At 42.0% G+C, this 22,544-nt stretch overlaps 1 protein-coding gene across 1 annotated transcript; it reads right to left on the minus strand.

Annotated features, from left to right (window-relative positions):
• Window positions 1-4,746: 4,746 nt before the first annotated feature.
• On the minus strand, window positions 4,747-21,409 carry ttc9b (tetratricopeptide repeat domain 9B; the record flags this gene model as incomplete). Its single annotated transcript, XM_079224711.1, has 3 exons — window positions 21,010-21,409; window positions 5,782-5,964; window positions 4,747-4,841 (listed from the first exon to the last, which is right to left on the minus strand). The coding sequence occupies exons 1-3, from the start codon at window positions 21,392-21,394 to the stop codon at window positions 4,747-4,749; spliced, it is 663 nt and encodes a 220-aa protein (XP_079080837.1). The 5' UTR covers window positions 21,395-21,409.
• Between the last annotated feature and the right edge of the window lie 1,135 nt (window positions 21,410-22,544).

Raw genomic sequence — 22,544 nt, forward strand, 5'->3', positions numbered from 1 at the left:
ACTTCAGAGAGGATCAGAGCATGAGCTGAGATGACAGAGGAGAGACCGTTCTGTGTTAAATTTTTAAGTGAATAATTAACCAGATTGCCTGCCAGTTGGTGTGTCCTCAGATCCGCAGCCTCTCTTTGTCTAAACTAAATCTTTAAACCACGAGTGACACTTTATTCTGAAAGGATCTGCGTGATGAAACTGAAGAAGAATAAAGTGTAGGATGTCTAAAGGGGAACTCACTGGAGGCAACTTTACTCAAACCAGAGTTGTGGAGTTTGAAAGACGTTAGTGTTTACCAGAAAAAGTCAAACAAAGAAGATGTTAGCTGCATTTTGGGAAATGTAGAATGTTCAATTGGGACCATCTAGTATACTGACTAAGGCCAACACGCACAATAATTCCTTAAAGTGCTTTGAAAAAAATGAACATCTACAATTCCATGACACTGAGCAACTCAAAATCTGTTGATGAGGATCTTGTGAGATGATATGACTTTAGAAAGCTCCTCCAGGGTCACAAATACACAGATATTCTTATGGGAAATTAGAGGAACGTCCCTTTAAAATAGAAATATGAGTCTACTAGTATGCCTAAGACACCGATGTCTGATAGGATCCCTTCTTTCTGACTCCACACCTCCAGATTGTTTATTTCATTTTCTAACTAGTCGTCTTCAGCTCTGACCGACGCTGACTCAACAGGCAATTTATAAGACTTTAAACAACACATTTGCAGTAGTACTCCCCGACAACAACAAAAACAACAACATCATTATTCCTCTTTGTTTTAAACTTTATTCATAATCTTCATTTACCAGTCAATAGTGCATTCCCAGGCTGGCCGACCAGTAAAACCAGTGATGGAGGCCTGTGATGTTTGGATGTCGAATGGGAAAATGGGAGCGAGGCGGGACAAAAACCAAGTCCTAGCTTTGACGTCCCCAGCTTCATGTCCTTCTGTTTCCCCTCCATGTCCACAGAACCAAACAGGATGGAGATCTGTGGCGTTGAGGAGCAGCTCTGCGGTCTGATACCAGTTCCTCAGAGTTCTCTCCAGCTACGCGTTACTGTTCGTTTTACTGTGCAGAAACAGACGAGTCGCGTCAAAGGTCAGCGCACAAACTCTGAGCCGGTTCTGGATCCCTTGACGAAAAGGGACATCAACAGAAATACCAACAAGTACAGACAGTCACAAAGCAGCTCTGTGGAGGAGCTTTAAATTCTCTTTTTTTTTTTCCATCTCTTGCTTTTCTTTTTCGCTGATAAAGTCATTCAGTAACGTAAAGCTCTTCACAACCATAAAACTTTCAATTTTTGTAATTTTTTTTTTACATTTGTTTCATATATTCACGAAAACTACTTTGACATTTGACAAACATTTACCTCAAATGACATCAAAGCAAAAGAGCAAAAATAATACAGCTTGACTATTCCGTCTCTTTTTTTGTGCTTTTTGCTGCTTGTTTTCAAAGCTACACTGACGCAGAGATGGTGTCTCTATCTCTATTTGCACAGATTACGCTCACAATAACAGCCTCGGCGTCAGCCCATTAATCAAGAACTGATCGGCCGGAAATGAACTTCCTTTATGTGAAGCGAGTTGTCCCTAGACGGTCGTAGTACACTTTGAGCTAGAATGACAGCCACACAATAACAAGATGGTGGACTGGTGCCATGGAGAGAGGACCATGGGAGGAGACTGTCCCTGAGGGGCCCCTGAGTGAGTACCAGGCCAGGCAGCCATGGAGACCGAGCCTGCAGGTGCCATTTCTGCGTTGTTGTTTGCTGATTGATTTCCTCTGGGATACCAAAGCATCAACCCCAGAGCTGGGTGATCACATGTTTTTGACTCAATGTTTGTGAAAATTATATGTTGTTTTATTTGTAATAATATGTGCATTACACCAGTGGTTTGTTCTCTGAGAAATTAGTGACATCGAATGAATTTAATTCAGCATGAACAGTGAGATAATGTGAAGGAGTAGTTCGACACTTTGGGAATTCATTTCACTTTTTGTACAGATTACACAAAAAATATGACTTGTTAATGAATGAGCCGTAGAGGTGCTGGGAGGCGGATGATGTCACCTTTGGACAGAGCCAGGCTAGCTGTGTCCCCCTGTTTCTAGTCTTTGTGCTAAGCTAACCTGCTGCTGCAACTTTATATTAACGTATTTCCCAAAATGTCAAACTTTTCCTTTAAGAAAATGTTGTTCCTGCAACACAGCAATTACAAAAAACAATATATGTAATCTATGAATTTATATTGAGATACATCTCATATCATGTACACTATATGGCTAATAAAGCTATGTGGATACCTCTGGCCACACAGTTTAATCTCCTTTTGGCTTTGCCTGCTTAGTTCCCATTAAGGGAAATCTTAATGCTGCAACAAACAGCTGTGCCTTTCCTGCTTTGACAATTGTCTGCTGTGAAAAAGTCTAGTTGTGTCTAAAATCTCTATTTAGTGCACTATATTTACTGTCTGAAATGTATGCACTTTATAGTGTCTCAGAACATTGAAGGTTGTCATGTTAGCAGATTAATACCTGAAGTTTGTGTATAACATGTTCAGCAAATATATATGATTTTAACGCTCAGATGTCCACATACAATTAGCCATATGATGCATGATGCCATAAACGTTTCCAGCTCCAAGTCACTCCTGCTGCCGTAGTGACTTGGAGCTGCAGCTGCTCTACTGGGGATGATGATGATGATGATGGCCTACTTCTCCCTCCACTGGAGCCCCTCTGTATCATGCGGTCCCCTCAACACATGGCGCCGTCTTTCCAGAGTCCCATTGACACACCTAAGTCCCTGTTTACCTCCAAGCAGGTCACTGAAACTATTGGGATCTTTTACAGCATCTTTCTTTGATTTCCTCGCTCACATCTTTTTAAATATCCTACGCTGTGGAATTACCTCTTATACAAAGGCAGAAGGTGACCCTGATTTATTAAAGATCTCTGTTTTTCAAGATTTATTTGATACCTATTGTGATCACAGTCTGCTGCCACCTTCTGTGTTTGTAAAGGGCAGAATGGATAAAATAGAGGAATGAGAGAACAGTGTGGCAGCATGCCATGACAGGAAGCAATAGAGCAGATCCCTAAGCCACACATCTGAAGTAACTCTCTGGAGCCGTACATGACATGCAGGACGTGGACTTGCACACGGGAAAGAGGAAACTGGGTTTCATGGCGTCAGAGAGAAGGATAATTCAGGTCATGCTTTCACAAATCGTCAATCCAACCATCTGCAGGACAGCGTAGGCAGATTTAAGCCTATGGTAAAGCCACCATAAGAGCAATATTTGCATTATCAATAAGGTATGTATGGTTTGACAGCTAGCCATGGATATCCACGAACCGTATCATCAGTAGTGTATGTCAGTCAGTGATTGGAACCATTTTCAAACACAGGTAGGTGTTTTATCCATCCACAAACTAAAGGAGGAAGAAATCTCAAATGGCACACTCTTGATGAAGTGCACTAAAGCTGAGTGCTCCAAGATGGCAATCTAGACCGCCAGGACAGATGTGTGTGTGTGTGTTTGTTTTCCCTGCACTAACGCTGCCCAGAGTCTCCTCGGTGTGTTATTGATGTCTGGGAAGCTTCAGCATTAGCGATAAAAGGTTGGACCTCTGTTTAGAAATTTTAAAGTGTTTGTCGCTGTGAAACTTTAAAGTGGATTTCCATCTTGCCAACGACGGTTGATGGATCTCCGATCCCATTGGCTATTTTCCATTGTGACATCATTAACTGGAGAACAGAGAGGGGTGTGTGTGTGTGTGTGTGTGTGTGTGTGTGTGTGTGTGTGTGGGGGGGGGGGGGGGGGGTGGGGGGGGGGGGGGGGGCTTCCACGATCTCAATGGCGACACATAACCACAGATTTAAGATACACCGGTTTCTACAATAGTACACCTGATGACAGCAAGAACCGCTGGAGACACAGAACACTGAAACACTGAAAGCAAAGTAAAAACCCTAGTAACGGTTTACAAACACTTGAATTAGCCCTTGAATTTAAAGAACAAAAACAGTCCAGAAACTGAGTTAAATGGCATCAAGGAGAGAAAGGTGAGACGGTCGAGTGATAGATTAAGCACAGAGGCAGGCGTTTTCTCAACTCGATGAAAGGTTTCTCGTGCTAGTCTGTCCCACAGTCCGCGGCCTGAGTAAGCCCTAGTGGGGTAGGATGTACAATCAAATTAGGCTATGGTCTTGATATGTGTCACACCCCCCCCTCACTTTCCCCCTGCTCGTGTCCACACACACACACACTTGTGCCCCCCTCCTGGTGTGGTCTATTCTCCTCAAGAGTTCGAAAAAAGACGGAGAGAAGGCAGAGAGAAAAAGAGAGAGCAAGAGAGCAGAAACTAAATGCATTTTTTTGTCTTAAAAACATTTACTAAATCACGCAAATGTCCATTATTCATATGTAAGTTTTGAAGCTCCTTTTTCCACCACGATGAGTTTTTTTTTTTGTTGTTTTTTGTTTGCTCGACTGTCTGCGTCTAGAAGAGGAACCACAGCACCTGAGGGAGAGAAGAGGGAGGAGAAGAGGGAAGAGAAGGAGGGCGGGTCGCAGACAGCGCTTGATATGTCTCCTGTTTTTATCCATCACTGGCGGGTGATTGGGTCTTCTGTCTGTGGGCTGTGCTGCTGTCAGGAGTCGATAGAGGACGAAAGAGGGAGGGTTGATGAGGGGTCAAAGGTCGAGGGGTCAGGTGGGTGAAAAGGTGGAGGGTTAGCCCTGCGTCTCTTTGCCGCTCTCTCGTTCCCGCTGACCACTCTTGCTCATCTTCATCTCTGTCAGCTGGATGTACCGCAGCACGTTGGTGTCTGTGGCGGAGAGAGAAAGGTTGAAGGCTTTGCTTCAATACATTTTATTTGTTAAAGCAGATACATTTTGGCTTCTTTAACGTCCGAAAAAATAAAAAGGACAGCGACGACCTTGGTTATGACAGAGCTCAAATGTGGCCCAGGCGGACAGAAGTAAAAGCGTCATTAATTTCCTCCACTGACATTTCAGGAAATATCTAATAAAGAGTTATAAGTCTCGATTTGGGCCAACCACCAATGGCACAAGACTAAAAACAAATATGGATGTAAACAATCTCTTTTTATAAGGATGGGAAATAATTAAATATGTCTGTTAGGTCTCAAGGATACACACAATGGGGACAAATCGTTAAGCTTGTATCTATGTATAATTTAGTTTGCCTCAAATTTAAATATAATGAATGAATATATACTTTATTAATCCTCAAGGGGAAATTTGGTGTCGAGTAGCAGCAATTTAAAGACAGAAAATAATATATCAAAACAGCAGGAATGAAAGATATATACAACAATAATAATAATAATAATTAAGAAAAGCACAGTATTAATTTAGGAATTAAATTAAACTTAAAAAGTAGAAGTGCAAGTATGTATGTATGTGTATATTAAGTGTGTGAGGTGTAATAAACAATCAATAACAAACAATAGGAGAGTGCAAAAATGCAAGTTATGTATGTAATATGTGAAGTGTGGATACATGAGTAAAACAAAAGCATCAGGCAATAAAATAGAAATTATTATATGAATTTGTTCCTCTCCCCTCATGTTGGCAAACCCTGTTAATTCACAAAACAATCAGTCAATACAAATATCAAGGACGTGACCTCATTGTCTTCCAAGGTTTCACAAAGCCTGCATTTTACACTTAATAAGTAATAAGACACTAACCACCTCTGGCACTTGTTATGCGAGTGTAACTGAACACACAGTTTATCCTCACCTGAGGGTTCGCGGTTCTTGGCTTCACGCAGGTAGCGTAGAGCACATTCGTAGTCCCCCAGGTGATAGAAGGCGATGCCGGCTCGGTACATGGCCTTGAAGTGGTCTCTCTGGTGGTTCAGCACCTTCAGACAGTAGTCCTTCACCCTCTCATAGTTCACCAGCTCTGACTGCAACAGACACGCTGCAGGAAGGAAGAGCGGGAACAGGTTAGTGGTTTGTTAGTTAAAAAGACTTAAATACATTTGAATAATGATTCATTTGAAGCAGTTGCCTCGAGTCTCAGTCGACAATTATGCGTGTAAAACAAAGACGGGGATATTTTGCTGACATCTCACTCTGTGCCTTTCAATAGAGCCATAGTGAAATTTGGCCTCCACAGTTCTTCCTGAGGATGGCAGTGACTATAGTGACTATAAATAGCTAAATACTAAATGTCTCCTGGCAAAGAGAAGGCAAAAAGTTGTGCAAGCATTTTGAGCCCTGGGGCAGGAGAGTAATGTCTCTACATGCTGCTGTTGAGCTCGACATGCAAAAAACTATTTTATCTTGAGAATGATGGATTATATACTGCGAATACTGACTTAGCAGATATGTTGTACGCAGCGAGGGCAGCAGAGGAGACGAGGAAAAGAAGGGCAGGACGGCGAGTTAAAGTGAGCGGCAGATACAGCAGAAATCCTATGGGGTGAGATGTGAACTGACTGTTAGGCCATGAACTGCAATGTGGAGTAGAATAGGCCATGTTTTTCAGTGTAGCTGAGATCCGCTTAGATCGTCATAACCTCATTAGTGAACACGCACGCACGCACGCACGCACGCACGCACGCGCACACACACACACACACACACACACACACACACACACACACACACACACACACACACACACACACACACACACACACACACACACACACACACACACACACACACACACACACACACACACACACACACACACACTTTAGTCCACCAAAGCTTTTAACTGCCTGCTGATGGCTCAGATATCACTTTGCCCTACGGTGATCACAACCACTTGAGGTTTTGTTTCCACTCTTCTTTTTTACATCTTAATTTATCTGATGATACATAAAAAAATGTATTTCCTTTACCCTTCCTTGCACAACCATTGTCATGTCTGACCTCTTTTTAACCTTCCCTCCTCCCTCTCGAGTCTGCCCTTGACACGCAGACTGCTCTGTGAATAACAAGAGTCGGGCAGTATCAGCGGCAGGGTGAGTCGAGGGTGAGGAGAGGGGATGAGGGGCATGGCTGCAGCAGGAGAAGGAAGAGGAGTTCATATGTGGGAGGACAAAGGAAAGAGGTGAGACCTGTGAGAAACTCCAGGGTGAGGAGCAGGGAAGAGTGTGTGGTCTTCTATTTGAACCATCTCTCTCTGTGAACTTATCCAGACACAGCTGATATCATTTTTTCAAATTACGGATGCCGATAAAAACAAGCTAGCCAATAAAACGGAATGGAATATGTTGCAGAATGTTTTAAAGCTCAAAGAACTGATACCACTGACTGCTTTCAAATCTAGAATGAAAGAAGTAGAGACAGGTTCCCAAAAATGTAAATGTTTCTTAAATTAACTCTACGTCAGTGTCTCTTAGCTTTTAGTTTCTTTTAACTTGTCTTGTTCTGTGCTTTCTGTCTGTAACTATGTGTTTTTTATGCTGCTGCCTGTCATGGCCAGGTCTCCCTCGAAAAATAGATTTTTAATCTCAATGGGACTTAAAAAAAGGTTTAAATAAATAAAAAATAAATAAAAACAATGACTTTTTCGGTCGTCAATGTCAGAATTATGTTCATATCATTACACAAAAATATGGATATTGATTGATTGATCCATTTGGTATCCCAAAAAACAATGTCTTCTCTGACAAACAAAGGAAAGATGAAGAAAATGAAGACAAAGACATCATCCGGGGATGGAAGCAGTTGAACTTGTTTGTGATGATGAGTAACTTACAAAAGAGAGATATTCATACGTTTAGAGAACTATTCATTTCCAAGTGCATTAGCTGACGTCATACTATGGACATAATCAGAAATAACATGTACTCGTTGTGAAAGGAAGACTATAAAACCTGACCACATATTCTGCTGTGTATACAGACGACCTTAAAAGATTTGATTTCTGGTGGAATGCTTTAAACGTAAACATTTGTGTCAGTCTTGGTGTGAAAGCAAAAAATAGTCATAAAATAATTTGTGTTTTGTTTTTCCGATTTGTTCCTCATGTGTATTGACCTTAAATACAAATGGAAAGATATGATCCATTTCGTTTTCCCAGCAGACATTTTGACGTCATCGTAAGAAAACCACAGGTGTTACCGGATGTTTGTAGATGCATCATCAACCCAAGTTACATAGTAGTTAGTTAGCAAAACACAAAGTATGCTGGTAATGAATGATTATGATCATCTTGTTGCTCTTGTTTTTCATTAACTGACAGAGCCAGAAACTTCATTGTGTTCATTAGGATTTAAAGACACCTGCAGGCACAACTTCAGAAACCTGGATAGTGTTATGCTCCATAACCATGTGCACGTACACATACTTGGCATGACAGTGAGTCAGCATGCACAATACCAGGACCCTGGAATCAAAGCAGCTAAATGGAATTCGGCCTTCATTCAGTTTAAAGGTTTACACCTTTTCCTACACTGTGACATGTCTACAGTGAAAAAGGTATATTACCAAAGGATAGCATCATATTCTCCACAATCCCACAAATATTTCAAACCCTGACTAGTTGTATTTAGGGAACTGATGCACTAAAATAATACATCTGCATCTTCTATACATATTTCCTCCTCACGTGTGTTTTAACATTTAGTTTGCTTTTCACACTGACTAATACATTGTATTGTTTCCTCCTATTAAGCCCTTTGACTTTCTTCAGTATTCAAAATGCAATAATACCATTAATAGATGGATATAAACACACTCCCTCATAGAAAAAAAGAATAAAAGCAAATCCCACCATCCTGTTATTTTCAGTTGGGCTCCTGACTCAGAGCAGCAAGGTCGAAGCTGTTTCCCGTCTTCAGTGATCAGAAGTCAGCTCAGTACAGTGGGAATCGCCTCAGATGCCCTCTAGCTCTCCTGCACACATGTCTACAGACTCCACTGCTTTTACAACCGTCCGGCTACGACATGACGACTCTCATCCCTCCACACACCCACCCATCCATCACCGCCCTGCAGAAGTAGAGGCTTTCAGAGGATTCAGTTACAGTCCATAATGGCCTAATGGCTGACGCAGTTGGAGAGAGTTCACTGGCACTCACACGGGACATTTAATACACACACACTACAGCGTAAGCAGCAGATACACAATGACATGGGCAGGGTCACACACACACACACACACACACACACACACACACACACACACACACACACACACACACACACACACTGTTTGATGCAAACAACGGCTAAAAAGATGACTGTACAGATACACACACACACACACGCACACACACACGCACACACACACACACACACACAATGTTTGATGCAAACAACGGCTAAAAAGATGACTGTACAGATACACACACACACACACACACGCACGCACGCACACACATACACACACGCACACAATGTTTGATGCAAACAACGGCTAAAAGGATGACTGTACAGATACACACACACACACGCACACGTGCACACACACACACACACACACGCACACACACGCACACGTGCACACACACACACACACACACACACACACACACACACACACACACACACACACACACACACACACACACACACACACACACACACACAGAGGCAGCGTGCACAATTGATGATTGGCCGGCCGCACCCTTGGCCATTAGGCAGATGGATGGCATGCCAGAGGAAATGTAGAGTGCGGTGAGATGCATTAAGGGTGTGATAATGACAGGATCATCGGAGACGGCTGGGCAGGGACACAGAGAGACAAAGGTCCCATAAAAAGCAGGAGAACAATATCACTGGTGCCAAGGCGTCCACTGAGAGACAGAGAAATGTGAGTCAAAGGGTCACTGTTTGTGTCCTGTATTACCAGATCATCTACGTTCTAAATTAATTTGATATATTTTCAGAATTTACGCGAGAAGTTGTTTTCAGAACATTTGTGGAAAGTTGTTTGGAGTAAACAGAGGGAGTATTACTTTCCATCAGGTAGTTATCAGTAGAAAAATAAAGACACTGATTTGGTGAAACCGTTTGTATGATATCCGACGGCACTATTTTAGAAATAGTTCTAATGTGACTCTCCTCGTAGATGCTCACTACTGTGTGGAGGTCTGTATGGTTACACTGCAGCCTCTCGATGCAGTGTAACCAGTCGATTTAATTAAAGTAAACACAATGAACGGCCGCTCTGACGCAGCGCTTCTCGACTGCGGATTTATCAACATATCAGTCCTCCAGTAAAGCCTGGGGCCTCTTGCCTACAACCGACCTTGAATAAAGCTATAATGCAAAAACAAATATAAATATTTATTATATAAATAAATAACTTAAACAAGCCTGTGTTATTTATATAATCTAATTGAGAATTTATCGGATAAACTGAAACATTTGAACTGAAATGTATAATTAGGCAGATAATATATATGATATAATCATGTGGATCAGGGCCCATAGTGAAAATAGAGAAAAACAACCTTTTTCAGAGTCATTAATCGAGAAAATAATTGTTAGTTGCCAACCTAGAAACAAGCCAAAAAGGTTGGGTACCAAAAAGTCCTTCACAGTCATGCTGCTCAAGTATCACGAGAGATCAGAGAGGAGGAGCAATGAGGTGTGACCGTAAACAGGAAGTCAGTGGTGCAGACAAGATAGATTTGTCGAGGTCCTGGTTGTGATGACAGGCACAGACGAGTGAGCTGAGGCTGCGACACTGGCTGTGTGAGAGCACATCTAGCGTCAGCGTCATGAGTGCAAGTGTCTTTCTGTTTCTGAGGAACTTCTGCCTGCCTGCGAGATTTAAGGAGAGGCAAAAAATAGACGAAACTCAGGAAATTGGAAATAAATGGAACAGAAAAATGCATTTGAACGTCTAAACCCAGCAAAAAGCCAACAGGTGCAGAGCAGCTGTCGACTCAAGTGCGAGCGTGTGAATGTGTGTTTCCATCGCTTGAATGTCGAATAAGAGGTGTGGTGAGTGGGAGTGGTTAACACATGCTCAGAAACCCCACTGGTTTGCCTCCAGCATCATGTTTGAAAAAACAGATCCTGCATTCGCTTTCATTTAGTTGACAGAGTGCCAATGCCCGGGAGGAATGAAAGAGAGAGAGAGAGAGAGAGAGAGAGAGAGAGAGAGAGAGAGAGAGAGAGAGAGAGAGAGAGAGAGAGAGGCAGGGGGTGAGCGAGGACAGAGATAGAGACGGCACTGACAAAACAAAATCCAGACACAGCCGAGGGAAAATAATGACATGATTTCTGTATGAAAGGTGCAGAGCACAAGAGGAGGGAGACAAACAAAGGGCAGTTTTAACTCCCTTCTCTTTCTCTACATCACCTCATCTTTCCTCTGAACCCCTCTCCTCCCCCTTCTTCTCCCCTCTCCAGCACACCAGGCGTGACACCACGATCCAGCTAATTTAAGGCAAGTCGTGGCCCTGCTGATTAGTCTGCTGTCCATCACCTTGTAATTAGTTCTGTTGGAGGATAATGGCAAATGAGAGACCCATCACTCTCACACAGACACACAGCCCTCCATCCCTTCACACTCGTCCTTCACGCCTCCATTTATACCCTCCTCCTCATCGTTTACCATCTCTCCTTTACAAATGTCCGAGACCTGCAACAGATGTATTTACAGCAACAAATGAACTGTGCATGGTCATCGTCACAAAAATCGCCTCACAGAAACAATCTCCTAGCTAAATCGGATCCAACACACCGACGTCACAGTTCTCGGACAGTGTAGCCGGTCTCTACAGGCCCACTAAGAATAGCTCCGACCGAAACCTTTTACGAAGGCCTTCCTGTTATTCAGAGGGACAGGGCTACAGCTCTCAGCTGGCTTTATCACCAGGGCTCGTCTGCATTGACATGACACAGCATTTACCCCAGCTTTGCCAGCCATCCCCTGACTTGTCATCTCTGTCGGGGCCAAAATAGCAGACTTTGTTTATATTAAAAGAATCATTACTTCAAGAATTATTTTTAGATTGGCCACTGATCATCATTGGGGGTGTGGAATAATGAACAAAGACAGGAAGGAGTCTTTAGTTGGGACCAAAACATGTTGTCTCATCTCATCTCATTGTTTAAGAATTTATCAGAAGTATCTTCTATACATCTGCTATCATCTATTTCCTAGACCTTCTCACAAACACGTAGCTTGCATTTGTATCTGACATTGTTTATTGCATTGGCTTGTTTTTGTAGGATATCTGAGTGTATATATTATTTTCAAACAAAAGAAATCGACAGTGCCTGTGGATCAACAACAAGGGTGCATTAAAACAACTACTCTATAGTTGGGGCAGTGGCAAACATTTTGAAACACAATAGTTACTCTAATCTTTCACCTTCTCCTCTCATCTACTTGTGTCTCAACTGAGAAGTTGCTGCTTTTCATCTTGAACCCTCATTTCATTTCAATAGCTGTTGTCAGGATTTCTTTTTACCCAATGTTGTTTAAAGGAAGCAGTCCCTCCCATAATGCAGCAGCTTAGTGTTTCTAGTATCGTTGATATCATTCAAAATATAAGGAATATGAAATAGGCTCTCTTCCTCAGAGAAAATATGCTGTGATCTCTGGTGTGAGTGGGAGAGCAGACGGGCGTTCAAAGGAGAGGGTTGGATCAAAGATGACGCTGATTTAAGTCAGACCGTAACAAAGTAGTCAGATAAAAGTACGTCAGCCCTCTATGTTGTGGGACACGATATTGCCGCTGCCATAAATTCCCGATATTCTACCACTTGTTGAAAAGAACTGCCAGCAAACCAGTGGAACAATGGTCACCATTATAATAGACAATCAGCTAGCTAGCTTCTGTCCAAAGTTCTTTGTTTAATCTGTACAAAAACAAAGCCTTAAAATAAGTGAGCTTTAGAGGTGCTGGAAGGCCGCATGTGTATCCAGTAACATGTCAAGGAGATTACAGTCTTGCTTCAGTTTTCAGTCTTGTGCCACATCATGCTTCACCACCTTCTACCTTGCTCCATCAAACACGCTCCTAAAATAGTCGCTGACTCAGGATTAATGCTCATCTACTTAAATATTGATGCAAGTGAGGAAGCTATCTTCTCTATGACATCCCCACAGATGGAACCATTCAATGCGCTCCTTTGCACATCGCAGTTTCCAGAACTTAAGTTAAGCAATTTATTGTCTGTAGTGTAACCCCACGGTACTCAGAGTGGACCACTGGGCGTCTTGAAAGAAAATTAAGAGCAGGTCATGTAGTCATGACTTTATTTAACTCATTACAACATTAATTTTACATCTTCGCTGCAGGCCAAAGGAAGATCCAGAACTTTCTATATTACTTTATGCATTAAAATAGTAGATAAGTGCAGTTTAATAAAGATTAGAAGAGACTTTTATTGAGGTTATGTCTGTAGTTGAACTCTCTGACAGAGACATAATTTTGTTGTGGCCCTTAGCTTGGCCAGTATCTGATTGGTGATGTCATATGTGGACACTGGGCAGACTCTTGTCTTTAGCTCAGCAGATCTTTGGCTACTGTCTTATGCTGCCGTCAAACAGCTTCTCCCCACTCTGGACACCCACTCGAGTCAAAGATTGTCACGTAAAATGAAGGCTGTGCTTGTTCATTTTGATCCATTTCTTGTATTTTTTCAGTGGTGTTTGGATAATACGCTCAGTAGCTGTAAAGAAACATGCCGTCTGCATTATACTGCTATAAGATAGACCAGGGAGTCTTTGGAAAGGTCAACAGAGACAACTGCCAAATGTTATGGCTCAGAATCCCATGGAGTCAGCCTAAATCTGCGAGGCCGTAAAGCTTTTTCACTAAGTACCTGAAATAAATTAACGGCTAAAGCATGAGCTTTCATAATTTCCCAAAAAAATACAACCACATGTTGGCAGCCTGCTTTCTTCTAATAAGAATCAGAGCTTACTCGCACACTGCATTTACACATCCAGCGGACACATAGCAACAGTAACATCATTTGGAGTCACGTTTCTGTCCACCTGATGGGTGTAAGTCCAATATTTTTATTTTGCTATGTTTTCTGTCTCTACCATATTCTGAGGGAAATATCGGGCTCTTTAGTTGATAAATGCTCCACTATGTTCACCGGGTATGACTGTGTCTGCTGTTTGGAAAGGTAGCATCCAGCCTCCTGCTGCGGCCAAAAGCTACGCTGATAAGAGCGGTGAGAGTGTTTCCATACACTAGTTTCCATTCACGAAAGAAATTCTAAAATAAAAGAAATTGAACTATCACAAAAAGACATTTCAGGTCGAACAGTTGATGCATCTATAAAAACAAAATGCATAAACGTCATTGGCATGACTAAAACTTCCGGCAGACAAAAACATCAGATATGTGTGGAGCGATGAGGAGACTGTAACGTTCCTTACATCAATATATGAAACAAACAAATACAGTAAGTACTAAAGTACTAAATGAATAATAACTCCAAATATCTGCATAAAAGTAAGGGAGCGAGACATACAATTCCAATTTTCAGATCAGCAAATCAGGCTCAACACAACTTTTACATTTCACGGTCATCAGAAACAGTCAGTAACAAGGACGAGTTTTCAATGTCAGCCCTCGGCAGTGCATGTAACTCAGATACTGACCAACATGGGCTTCTTATTAGCATGGAGCTCTTTAGATAAATATAAAGAGCCAATTGGTTTACTCTGCACTGTCGACTGAAGCGCAGCGTTTCAGATATGCACAAACAGCTCATTCTAATTACTGAAGGCTTACAGCGGATACATATTCTGTATTTCTATTTCTGTATTTCTCTCTCTCTCTCTGAGGTGTCAGGAAAAGGGCATCTGTTTCAGTTTCCTCTGAGCTGATGCCATGACTTTTAACTACAGACTAAAAAAAGGTTTGACAGACACTTTCAATTTATTCATTACTTCACACAACTGTCAGTCCAAATCAGAATATAATTACAGTCTAAATCACACACACACACACACACACACACACACACACACACACACACACACACACACACACACACACACACACACACACACACACACACACACACCAAAAGCTTTTTGATAAATCCTTGAATTGTCAAATACATGCGATACATGTAATTATGGTATGTAAATGTAATGTATTTTAGTTAAAATATTTGTTCCCTGTTCCAAGTCAGTTAATTACTAAAATGTTTTTTCAGTGTACACACTAGTGCAACCAGAGCACATGATCATTGTTGGCACATCAGAGACACTAACCATAGTAAACGTGCCTTAAAGACTCTTTATTGCCGACAGCCTGGAACAGCAAGAACATTTCCCTCCAACATTGAAAGACATCTGAACCACCTTCAGTAGAGCATTGGCCAAATTATTTATCAGACATCCTGCAGCTCAAAAGAATCAGGTTTGCTCTGCCATTTTTTTCTTCTTCAGTGAAATGTCTTGAATATATTGTCATTAATGACCGTCTCTTCCTCTAGTGCTAAAATGTGTTTTCATGTTCAGACATTCATGTTCCCCCACAGAACGAATTGTAATATATCTTATGATCCCTAAACTTTTCATGTACATCATATTGTCAAAATATATATTTTTTTATGATCAATATAAGCATAATGACTGCTGATGGAGGCTCTTTGTTTGGCGCTAATTAGCTAATGTTAGCATGCCAACACCAGAGATTAGGATGTGGACATGGTTAACATTACTCCTGCTAGCATCAGCATGTCAGCATTTACTTCTCTATTGATTATCAGTTTGTGTTGTTGTTCACTGTGTTATGCTGTTTTCTGATATACTGACTTTTTTTCATGGAGAATTGAAGCGTTGAACAGCTTTGTGAGCACTCGCAAAGCTCCAATTAAAAACTGATACAACTATGTGCTTGTGGCCCTCATGTCCTCTTTCTCTGCCTCCTCCTCCTCGCCTGCCCCCCTCTTTCCCCTTCCTTTTGGCAGATGACTGAATCTTATTTACTCTTGTGACAGGAGTCATCTGGGCCTGTCAGGGCTCTGATGTAAATCATATTGGTCTGGATTGGATTTCTCAGCCATCTCACAATAAAAAAATAATATGAATGCAGCTCTAACCCCTCCTCCACTTAGAGGTCATAGAGGCAAGCGTTTTCCTCCTTTCCTTCCCTACTTGTCAGTCTCCTCCTTAACAGCCCCCGTCTCTGTCCATAATCCCATAATATTTAAGACTTCTGTCCAGTTTCTCCTGCTCTCTTAGTTTCACTCCCCTGCCCCATTTCAGCCTCTGTATCTTTACGGCCTTACCCCTTCCCCCATCCTCCAAATCTGTGAAGTAATTCGTAGGGTTGGCACAGAGAGAACAGTACAGTGAGTGGTACAGTAGAAGGAGTGCCAGTCGGACCCGACAGCAATGCCACGCCATCTGCAGCCCTGGCACACGACGGCTCTCGTTCGGCTCTGGCCCCCCCCTCCAATGACAGGCGTCCACGCACACAGGGAGAAAATACTCCAACTACTAATTCAACCCTGCTTTCCCCTCATCTTCACCCCTCCATCTCACATTTCTTCTCTTCATCTCATTTCGCCCTCACTTTCATCTTCGGCCTTTATCTCATGCACTCCACCACGTCCCCTGGTGACGGAGCTGAAAGGGAGGAGTTTTCTATTCTGTTCTTCTTTTGTAGTCAAGCCTTTAATGCTCACTAGCGGTGGGTTGAGAATGGACTTGGGGAAACCAACCCATCTGTGGGGTTACACATCACTGACATTATAATTAAACCAACCCCCATCTGAATTAAGATTGGGCTTTAAGGCTGTGATGTTGGGAGTTTTAAAGGCTGCTGAGGAAGTGCATTACAGCTCCATGTCTTGTGATTGATGACGAAGGCAGTGCTTTTCCAGCAAGGACACAGAAGTGGATGCTACTAACCGACACATTAAATCTTTAGTATAAGGCCTGTAATTGCATGTCATGGTTCAGAAGTTGAGACTCTGAATACAGGACACATGATGGGAAAGTTTTTCTTCTCTTTAGACATTCACTCCTCCATACAATGTTAGAAAAAAATAAATCTGATTTGGTCTTTTGCCAGCATCTAGCCTATAACAATCATCTTGTTTATTCCTAAAGTATTTCCCGTTTTTGAAAAAATATATTTGTCTCTCACTGCTTTTCTCTGATCCTTTTTATAATGTTTTCTCTCTTTAAAGTATGTCTTTTACATCTTTTGTGTTGCATCAGTGAAATGGGTCCAAACAACAGCCAAAAACTTGAGCATATTCAGTCTACTCACATCCTCACAATTGAGACAACCAGAGAATATTTGTCATTTTGTATTAAACGTATTACTCATATGATCATATAAATATTTCAGTTGACCAGAGAAATAGATCATCAGACAAATATGTTCAGCTATATCAAAAGTAATTAATACAGAAAATGGCTACTGTTAGTATTAAAATTAAACATAATATTACAGGATTATTAGAAATGTGTAAACATAGTATACTGTTGGAGTTAAACTACTTTATATCCTGTTGGGTAGTTTAATATATATCAATGAACCACATTCCATCAACTCATCATATGCTAAGGACGTAAAATAATATTTAAATGAAATGGAATAGAGGTGTAAAGTTGCGGAAAATGTAAATACTCAAGTGAAGTAAAAGAAACTCGACATAGTACAACGGGAAAAGCTTTCAATCGTGACAACAAAGTCAAGAAGACAAGACACACACATCAACTCACAAATGCACAAGCACGCCAATACACTCCACTTTAACGAAATCAGCAATGTCAGCAAAGAATGGCAGGTCCAGCAGCACTGAAAGCAACTTCACTCTCACCCTCATTGTTTTCTGACGTCCATGAAGGAATGCATATTTGAAATAGGTAGTTGTACAAATATATTCAGAGTTGGGTGGGAGAATATTATTTTAAAATTAAAAACAGGATATATACGTATATACACTCAAGTATTAATCACAAAAGAGCCATTCATCCCAGTGAGTCAAATGTTTAGTTTAATCATTTTGAATTAAAGAAAAGTGTGTTTCAAATGTACTCCAAACAAGTGAGAATGAGTATTTTAATCCTCAAACTGTGACAGATTTAAGGTTATTCATTATCATTTATCCAGGCATAAGAGCTGTGAGCCTGACATGTTAATTTGAGAGTTCTGTAAAGATAATGATGATATTGAATTCAGCCCAATGAGGAGTATTTCAATTTGATCTGCATTATTAAAAGGTACGGCTGTGATATTTTATATTTCTTTTATTGTCAACAAATGCCATCAAAAGACCAAAGCTAACAATGGATTGAATTTACGGAAAAATATTGCCTGTGCAGCTAAACATTAATTAATTAATCAACAAATCATTAATAAAACAGTCCCTAATAAATGCACAATTTACTCTTGTTAAAAAAAAAAAAACACAGTGCCTTGGGAAACTACTTATCTTATTTTAATGATTAAATGTAACCTAATGTTTGTGAGAAGCTTTGTTTGAATAATTCCCTCCTCAGTAGAAACCAAAGGGCTCGGGTGTAAGATATTACAAATATTCTATAAACCACTAATGTAAACATCAGATGGACCACAAACAAACAAGCAGAGTAGAGCACAGGCATTATTGAAGCAAACAGTCATTGGTGGCAAAGCCAGGTTGAAATGAGGTTTCTTTGTGTTGATGTGAACCTCCTGTTGGAAGCAGCAGTGAGGGGAGGGGTGAGCAGCATTAATACAACAACAGGGAAAAGGCCCGCTGATGGTTGCCATGGTGAATATGGTCCCCTGTCGAGTGCTAGCGGTCCCCTCCTCCCCCCTCTCTGTTGCACCTCTCTCTACTAGATCGCTCTTCTACCACTCCATCTGACGTCCTTGTACTTTCCACTGTATCTGCTGCTTCTTCCTTCCTGTTCCTCACCCTAATTATTCTTCTTCCTTCCTTATTTCCCTCCCCCGCCCTCTCCTTCACCCCACAGAGGCCTCCCTACAGGCTCCCCACTGGGCCCTGGACGCCGCACAGGGCGACCTTCATTGCATAATGGCCGGCTGGCTGGGCAACACCTTTACACAAGCAACGAGACACACCATCTCTACTGCCCTCGCCAATCACAACACTGACATGGATAGTGATGTGATGTGATACAACACCATCATCCGCTCACTCCTGGATGACAACATGGATCATGATCTGCTGCTCTCTCTGCATCCAGAGCCCATGCTGTTGCAACGCTACCGGCAAATTGTACTTTTCTTGTGTTACTGTAACCATATTGAATATTTCTTGATGCAGCAAATCCTGATACACTACTTTTGTTGCTGCCGTTACAAAATAATTAAAAAGGCATATTTCTTCCTGAATACTTTCTATTAGTCTGGGCGGATGAACAGCAACTGATAGAGGATTGATTGGTTGAAAGATAGATTTTCTTCAAACTCATTGAAAGCTAACATGAATAACATTTTTGATGTTTAATCTGTTGGGTAAATGCTGTTTGATTCTGCCTTCAAAAAATGTATACGTGCAGTATATATTACACAAAAATGATATAAAGTTTACAATAGAGCTTAAATAATTGGTTGATTAATAGATTGATGAGTAGAAACTTGTTCAACTGTTTTGATCATCCATCATTTTTCTTCACACTTAGCTTCACCATTGTGAGGATTTGCAGTTTTTCCTCTCAGTGTCTCTTGACTGTCATTCCCTTCACCTGCCTCAGCCACCCCATGTGTGTCCCCTGATTGGGATTCCCTACACCTGTGTTCCCCCTCTCCTATATATACTCCCCCGCTTTCCCTTGTCCCCTGTCAGCCTGTCTTTGTTTCGTGTGTGTTCATGGTGTTCGCCACCTCTTGGAGCTTTTTGGATTGTTGCCAGTTCCTAGTTTTGTTTTGTTGTTGCGTTTTTGACATAAAGTACATTTTTGATTTTTTCACTCAAACGTGCCTCCGGTCTCTTTCCTCTACATCTGAGTCTTCGCTCACCACACCCGGGGCATGACACATCTTTGTTCCAATTTGTGAGTCAAAGGCTTTACCAATAGAGTATATAAAACACATCGTAAGGGCGCAGACATATAAAACTAAAACATTTTTACAAAATGACTGCTCTGATAGGGTGATATAGGTTAGCATTTTTAACTTACAATTAATTAAAAAAATTAAACAAAATCTACCAAAAACAGAAAATGCATACCTCCAACCATCCCAACTCAAGCATGCATCACCCCATGTGTTTTCCTGCTATGTGCATTTCAGTCGGCCTACAGCATTTAGTCAGAGTACAAGTAAAGCCAAGGACTGCTCATTGCAAACAAAATTAATGCTTAAGAAAACGTGCAAAAACAACAGATTGTCCGGATGCCTGCTGGATCACATTTCCAAAGGTCAAATACAGTCTTGGGCTTTAGAAACTTGGGATGGACATTATAAAGACATTGCATTATAGATGGAAAAGAAAAATAATAATTATTTGCGAATAGTTGTATGAGTTTAATAGGCCTATTTTTGGAACACCCACACATACAACTGATTGTAGTAACCAGTGTAAATACTACAGTGATACAGCAGTCGCCGAATGGGTTAATATTTTCTGTGCAGGAGCGCAGTTAACCCTGTAGTAATGTCCCTGCAAAGTGGGGCAATTACACACAGCCTTACATCACCCACTGGATGTTTGAGGGGGCGTCTCTCACCTCGGACCTTCTTGTGAAATGTTGATATTACAACACAACAGCGTGATGAACTCTTCTCACTCAGAATGAAAACATGCATATTTTCTATGAGGCTTTTTGGCCGTGTGACTATTCATTCATTGTATTTTTTATTTTCTTATTCTCCCATAATGGACCTGAATAATGCACTAATTTGCTCGGACATGTGATCTACTCGTGTCGCCTCGCTATTCTAAGTGTTATTCCCTCTGGCGCTGCACACATCCGACACCTGCAGAAACAACCAGCCTGCAGGCGCGCGTGGGACCCGGTGAACCGGAACCAACAATGGTGTCGGCAGCACCGACAGGCGACGGAGGTGCGGGTGTTTTGGCGGGGTGCACCGGTGCCGCTCACCTGTTAGGCTGTCGTAGCACTCGATCTCGGTGCACTGCACGGTCCTCCGCTGCTCCTCGGTCAGCTTGCCCGCAGCTTGGCTCAGCAGGTTGACCTCTGAGCCCGTCGTCCCGTCGGCCACATGCACCCCTTTGAGTTGCAGCAGCGCTCGGTGGTACTTGCCGATCGCTTCCCGGAATTTCTTCTCCTTGTAGCAGCGGTGACCCTCCGCCTTGAAGTCGATGGCTTTCTGGATCTTCGCCTCCATCTCCATTTCAGCCGAGCCGGCTCGATACCCGCCGCCTCCTCCTCCTCCTCCGTCTCCTCCGGCTGCCGCTGCCAGGCTCCGGCCGCCTGTTTCCGGGTAGCTCTTGAGGCTCTTTATCGGGTGCTGTTTGGCTTCCATGTCTCTCAGTGAAAGCGCCGGGAGCGAGCCATGCTGCTCGGACACGGAGCTGTGATTAGTTGGGGAGGACCGGAGCAGCGCGCTGTGCGTAAAGGATGCGAAACGGAGCGGCAGAGACGGCCGAGCAGGCGGCGGCACCGGAGGCACGACGAGCCTCGAACAACAGCCAGAGAAACGGGATCAGAAACGTCTCCGCTTTGTTAGCTTGTGCGTGAAGAACAGCCGTGATGTGAAATACGTTCAATTATTTTGTTTGCGGATAAAAAGAGGTGAAGAAGGCTATAACAGCTGGCAAAAACATCCCGACATTTCCCAGCCGTTAGTTTTCCAACCGTCGGGGAGGAAAAGGATTCCTCGTGCTGGTCCTCTCGCGGAAGGATGCTCGAGTGGGTTTCTGTGGTAGCAATCTCCGAGGCACGCGCAGCTTCAGCACCACAAACAGTGCACACACGACATCCCGTGCCGAACAGCATTGTGGGTAAAAAAAAATTTAAGTCGTGAGGCATTGCTGCAGTCCAGATTTTACATGGCGAAAAATATAGGAAACGTGCAGAAATCGATTTTTCGATCGATTCATTTAAAACCACAACTGCATTTTAAACTGAAAAAACAAGTATGAATTAAAAAAAACTATATATATATATATATATATATATATATATATATATATATATATATATATATATATATATACACTGTATGTCCATAAATAGCGTGCTTATTGTCATAGTTATTGGACCATTAAGGATGTGCTTTATTAACAATATTCAGTCACACACATCCCATAGTTCCTATATTTAAAGTATATAATTCATTAAGTCTTTGTGGCATACTATTGCACATTACGTCACTCCCATTGTTTGCACGAGACCAGCCTTTTAAAAAGCAATATCACGCATGCTGATACAGCTTAATTTAGCTTTTACTTCAATGTACATCCCTTCTGTAGACATATGATGGCCAAACAGGAGCACCTGATGACTTCAGCGATAAGGTTTTCAAGGAGATGGAGACGGCCAGCAGGAGGCTGCAGGCACCAGAGGATGGCGAGAGCGACCTCAAGGGGACAAAGTCTTAATTACACCGATTATTTCTGATCTGGTGTGGGGCTAACCTGTAGCCCACCAACCAATTATACGATCCCTGTATA

The sequence above is a fragment of the Taurulus bubalis genome (genome assembly GCF_910589615.1).
Source record: "Taurulus bubalis genome assembly, chromosome: 10".
In the NCBI taxonomy this organism is placed as follows: domain Eukaryota; kingdom Metazoa; phylum Chordata; class Actinopteri; order Perciformes; family Cottidae; genus Taurulus; species Taurulus bubalis.